The following is a 5,923-nucleotide window of genomic DNA, read 5'->3' on the forward strand; positions in this document are numbered from 1 at the left end:
AAGAATGGAGAGCAGGAGGGGGACATGGGGGTCTAAGAATGAAGAGCAGGGGAGGGGGGACATGGGATCTAAGAATGGAGAGCAGGAGGGGGACATGGGGGTCTAAGAATGGAGAGCAGGAGTGGGGACATAGGGTCTAAGAATGGAGAGTAGGAGGGGGGACATGAGGTCTAAGAATGGAGAGCAGGAGGGGGACATGGGATCTAAGAAGTTTCTTTTGGCAGTTGTGTAGTGATCAGACCAGGAGAGGCTATGAGGACAGCAAAGAGGCCACTGAAGTTGGTCAGGCTCAGGGTGGCATAGACCCTCAAAGGAAGTGACAGAGGTCTCAGGGGTGGGTAGATTGGACAGGACATGGGGCCTGCGAGGGCTGCTGGAAAGAGGAGGGCATCCAGGCAACCGGATGAGATGGCGGCATGCTCCTTGCTCCCATATACAGCTTGAGAGAAGCCAAGCAGGCAGCACGTAAGCTAGCTTGAGGGGCTTCTTGGGAGGATTGTTTGATGCTGAGAGTAGAACCCAGGGCCTTGTGCCTCATGAGGTCATACTGTACACATGAGTATACCTCCAGGCCTGGGCAGCCTTTAATGTATTGTGAGGGCACTGTAGGGTAGGCAGAGGAAGGACACCAGCAGGAATGGTGCTGAGGGATGGTGTGGGAGAGGATTCAAGTGGTCACTTCAAAAGCACTCCAATCTTCTCATGGTCTGAAACTTCAATCAGGACACGAAGGCTGAGAGTGTGGCCTCTCAGTCTTGGCTCAGCTGACCTTGGCCTGAGGCACCTGCTAATGCTCTTATCTTCCTCCCTGCAGGTGAAGGTGGTGAGCCTGAAGCCCGAGGTGGCCCAGATTGACCTGTACATCCTTGGCCAGGCTGACCACTTCATTGGGAACTGTGTCTCCTCGTTCACTGCCTTCGTGAAGCGGGAGCGGGACCTGCATGGGAGGCAGTCGTCCTTCTTTGGCATGGACAGACCCTCCCAGCTTCGGGATGAATTTTGATCCCATCTGGAGCCCCCACCCCCACCCCAACCACGCTTGGCTGCTAAGGATGCTCCTGGGACTTCTCTCCTGCCAGAGATGGAGAACAGTACCAAGGACTTCCTAGAAGAGAAGGCATTCCATCCCAGGCATTGGCCCTATGCTCCACAGCCAGAGCTGTTCTGGGCTGTACGTGCTTCCAGAGAATGTGCACATACAAAACAGCCCACCCCCAGCCTGGGGCTTGCCCTGCTCTGAATGGCCTGCAGTTCTCAACTCTCTCTTGAGCAGTTACTTTATAAGGAGGAAGATTTTTTTTTATAGGGTTTCTTGGTTGAGGGGTTGGGGGGTGGAACAAAGGAGTAAGGTTAAGATGATCTTTTATAGCCCAGGCTGGCCTTGAACTCCTAGTTCTTCTGCCTCTACCTCCTAAGTACTGAGATTATAGGTGTGTGTACAACACTACTCAGTTTTGATGCAAAGCCATGACTACCTGAAAACTCCTCTTTATTTTTAAAAATCAGTGGAGTCCATTAGTACAGATACCTAAAGTGACCTTATAAATACAGACAAAGCCAAGGAGCGGGGGGCCTATTGGCTGCTTTTTCAGGAATCCCCTAAAGGGCCCTCAGACTTTCCCACTGCCAGGCCCAGCAACTGCCATCCCTGGGCTCCTCTGTTGAGAGCACAGCCGGCAGGAGTTAGCACTCTATTTAGCAAAGCGGGTGGCAGTGTCCAGGCCTCAGCAGCATCACTGTGCTGGTGAGGCTGGCAGGGTGCTCTGAAGGCTGTTGTCTCTAAGAGCCTCCCAGCCTCTGCTCTGTAGTCTCGGCCCTCGAGGCAGCTAGTCCCCAAGGACACATCCGTGCACAGAGGCCATGTGAAGCCCCAGCTTGGGAACAGTCTTTGCCCCTCCAGCCAGTGCACTGCCTGCCAGTGTGGTGAGGTCCTCCTGACACTGCTGTTTTCATTCTAAGGAGCGAATTCTAGGTGATGGACCAGGTGGTTCTAGACTCTGCCTTGCACAGGGACATTTAGAGGCTGGAGCCCCAGTGGCTGACGGCAGACCATCCTGATTGGCACAGTATTTCTGCAGAGCAGGTGTTGGGGCTCTTGTCTGTGGCAAGCACTGTACTCTTTGACCCAGTTTCTCCCCTGTAAGTGCTGAGTCTGGTGGGTTACAAGCTTCCAGTCAGCTAGTGAGCGTTATAAACCTGGGATAGAACAAGACCCCTCTGTGGCCGTTGTGGAGTTTAACTGCTGCTTATTGCCAGTTCTCCCAGGCCAGGCACTGTGCTGGTGCCTTGTAGCATCCTCTTACTTAGTTTGCCCCTGGTATTATCCTTTTCTTTCTGACAAAAAAAAAAAAGTGAATGTTTAGAGAAATTTTCTCCCAGGCAGGGCTGCACAGCTGTGGGTGGTAAGCCAGACCCTCTGTGCTCTGTGTGTTGCCTCCCAGGACACATTGTGAACAGAAGGACACTAGGGAAATGATGAGCCACCCTGACTGCCTCTGCATACTGCTGTTGGCTTCTGCTGCCAGGCCTAGTAGGTAGCGACATAAGAAACGGGAAGCTCTGGATAGTTCTGGATAGTTGTAGTATCTGATTTCATTCAGAAAGTGTTTACTGATCACCTAATGTGTGCTGAAAGGAGTGTTGCAGCAGAGAAAGCCTTAGGATCGGGATTGCAATCAGAAAGGAAAGCAAAGTGTGTATGCTGTGGAAGGGAAGCGCTGTGAAGAAGAGCCAAGGGTGTGGATGGGCACAGGAAGCTATCTTAAAGGAATCACCTTAAGGGGTGGAGAACTTACTCAGCTGAGGAAGCTGCACATTTCCAGCAGCAAGCATGGAGGGTGCCAAGGCCCTGAGGCAGGAGGGTACAGCAAGGAGACCTCTGTAGATAGCAGAAAGGTGGCATCCCATGGATTCACTTTGTTTGCGACCAGAGAGAGATGTGGCCTGCTTATGAGGAGGACCCTGTACCTCTGCTTGGAGAACTGTGTGTTTGGGGTGGGGTGGGTAGAGCAGAGGCTGGTGCTGCCTGTGGGTGAGAGGCTAGGCCATTGTGCTGGAGGTGGGAGAAGAGATCACATTCTGAGTATATCAAATTACTTTTGTAATTCAGTCTCTTTAAAGATACCAGTCTACATAACCGTGAAGTATATACCATTTAATGTCTTGTTCTTTTTTACATAACCACACATCCTATTTTCCCTGTGTGAACATAGCTGAATAGATTCTTTGAATCATGTAAACTTCCACTGAGGAGTGTTTCATAGTTTGTGATTCACCTTTTATGAGACCAATTCCCAGCTGTTACTACTGGGATTTTTTTTCCAAGACAGGGTTTCTTGGTGTATCCTTCGCTGTCTTAGAACTACTCACTCTCTAGACCAGGCTGGCCTCTAGTTCACTGAGATCTCCTCCCTCTGTTTCCTGAGTGTTGGGATTAGCCAAGTGCTACCATTGCCCAGCTGCTGTTGTGATTTCAGAACTGTTGCATACAAAGACTTTTCTTTATTTAAGACACAAATTATAAATTCCCAGAAGTGAATTTGTTCAATATAAGAATTTATATAAGAAAATTTGGCCAGGCAATGGTGGCACACACCTTTAATCCCAGCACTTGGAAGACAGAGACAGGCAGATTTCTGAGTTCGAGGCCAGCCTGGTCTACAGTCCAGGACAGCCAGGGCTATACAGAGAAACCCTGTCTCGAAAAACCAAAAAAAAAAAAAAAAAAAAGGTGACTTTAAAAACCTGAGCTCACAGTATTAACAATTCACTTTACCAGCTAGCTCCATTTATTCCCCACTCCTACTTGGTCTGGAGACTTTTCTTGTTCGTTTTGTACTTTGGGGTAGGGTCTTCTGTTGGCCAGTCTGGTATAGCCCAGGCATATGATGAAATCCTAATCCTCCTGTCTCAGCCTCACAAGTGCTGTGATTACAGTTGTGAGCTGTCCCACATTGGTTCCTCTTGAGTCTTTAAATGGATACCCAGGAAAGTGCCAACTGGATCTGCAGTAGTGAGGAAGGACGGAGTGAGCTCCAGGAGGAGGTTGAGCTCAGGTAGGCCTGTTCTGTCCCATGTTTCTCTTCCAAATTCTAGGTGCTGAGGCAGTGGGTATCTTCTCTGTGGAGTCCTGCAGAACAAGGCACTGAAAGCCACTCATACCTGAGTGGCTGGAGCTGAATGCCCCCAGGATTGTACATTTTTACAAGCTCCTGTAAAAGGCCCAAGGCCTTTTGCAGTATGGCATCACCCAGGGGAGCCACCATAAATGCAAAGTTGAGCCTTTTAGATCCAGCCTGTAATCTCATCTACTTTGGAGGTTGAGACCTGAGAATCACATTCTAGGCCTACCTGGCAACTTAGGTGAAACTGTCTCAAAATAATAAGGGTTGGAAAAGGTGGGGAGTTCTTCAGATGGCCAAATGCCTGGTCACCACAGCACAGCCCTCAGGAGTACAGGGGAAAGTGTCCCAGTTACACAGGATGCAGTGTCTTAGTCACACTGGCCTGGCAACAAAGCGGGTCTTTGTGCACAAGCATTTGGATTCTGTCTTGGCTGGTTTTTGTCAACTGGACACGAACTAGAGTCATCTGAGAAGAGTGAGCCTCAGTGGAGAAAATGCCTCTATCAGATTGTCCTGTAGGCAGGCCTGTGGGGCATTTTCTTGATTGGTAATTAATATTGAAGGGTCTCGCCCACTGTGGGTAATGCCGCCTCTGAACACTTTGTTTGGTCCTGGGATGGCTAAGGAAGTAAATGGAAGGCTGGGTGTGGGGTCACTTTTAATCCCAGTACTGGGCAGGCAGAGGCAGACAGATCTCTGAGTTCAAGGCCAGACAGGTCTACAGATCAAGTTCCAGGACAGCCAGGACTCTGGGGTCTGGAGCAAATCAGTAAGCAGTGTTCCTCACTCCCTGTCTTGGCCTCCCTTCATCATGCACTATAAAAACTGTAAAGTGAAATAAAGCCTTTTCTGCCTCTTACTTTGGTAGTGGTATTTATCACAGCAATAGAAAGCAAACTAAGATTCGGAGCCCGGTGTCCTTCCCAAAGGATCATCCAGTCTCAAACCCTCAGTTTCACAGTTGAAGAGGAGACAGTGGTGAAGTGGAAACATTTAGTTCTTTGGAAAGCTAGTTATGTCAAATGATGGTTTGCTAGGGCACACAGGTGAAAGGATGTCTTGCTAAAACAAACACTTGAAAGACTTTTCCTGAAGCAGATACAGGTGAAAGGATGTTTGGATATAGCAAGTATGTGAAAGGACACTTGATGAAGGTGTATAAATCTGACCCAACAGAAAGTGGGAGACATAAGCCTTGGTTTGGTTTACTCCACCTTGCTATTCTTCACTAAAGACGCACATGTATTGGTTCACCTTACATAGTGTTGTTGAGCTCAACTTGTGGTAAGGCTGTCTTTGAGAAAAACTCACCCGGAAACTGCTCGTGAGGTTCCCGTGCCAGCTTGCCACTTCCACAGCCTCACCTCAGGCCAATCGGCAACCTGGTCATTTCTTCAGGACTGGATTATAGCTGCCTGGTGTCTGCCTGCCTGGAGGACTGCTCTGCAGCTGCTGGATCGTATTTGGTGTTTGCTACAGGACTGAACTGCTAAGAAAGAAGATCAAGCTCATCCCCAAAGAACTCTTGCTGAACAGGTCCCCTATATCCTAATAACTTTTCCTACCTGTACTGGGTGATGGGCTAGAGGAGGGTTGAGCCCCTATTAAAAGTAGGAATGCCTACACAGTGACTGAGTGAGCCACAGAGCTTTGTCAGCAACAAGTTCTTTGGCTCTATCTCCCCCAGCCACCAAACTCTGGAATTCCTGGCTCCAGGAGAGACAACAAGTGGTTTGTTCCTTTTTTCTTTTCTTTCTCTGAGTCTCACAATGTAGTTCAGTCTGTCATGATACATACAA

At 49.1% G+C, this 5,923-nt stretch overlaps 1 protein-coding gene across 1 annotated transcript in view; it reads left to right on the plus strand.

The window, feature by feature from the left end:
- The window catches only part of Pofut1 (protein O-fucosyltransferase 1), a 26,860-nt gene extending 23,617 nt beyond the window's left edge, over positions 1-3,243 (plus strand). Inside the window, exon 7 of the mRNA XM_031372325.1 lies at positions 815-3,243. Coding sequence (XP_031228185.1) covers positions 815-1,003 — 189 coding nt within the window. The 3' untranslated portion in view covers positions 1,004-3,243. The remainder of the gene's footprint in view (positions 1-814) is intronic.
- Positions 3,244-5,923: the final 2,680 nt, after the last annotated feature.

This window comes from Mastomys coucha, unplaced genomic scaffold, assembly GCF_008632895.1.
Source record: "Mastomys coucha isolate ucsf_1 unplaced genomic scaffold, UCSF_Mcou_1 pScaffold15, whole genome shotgun sequence".
Taxonomy (NCBI): Eukaryota; Metazoa; Chordata; class Mammalia; order Rodentia; family Muridae; genus Mastomys; species Mastomys coucha.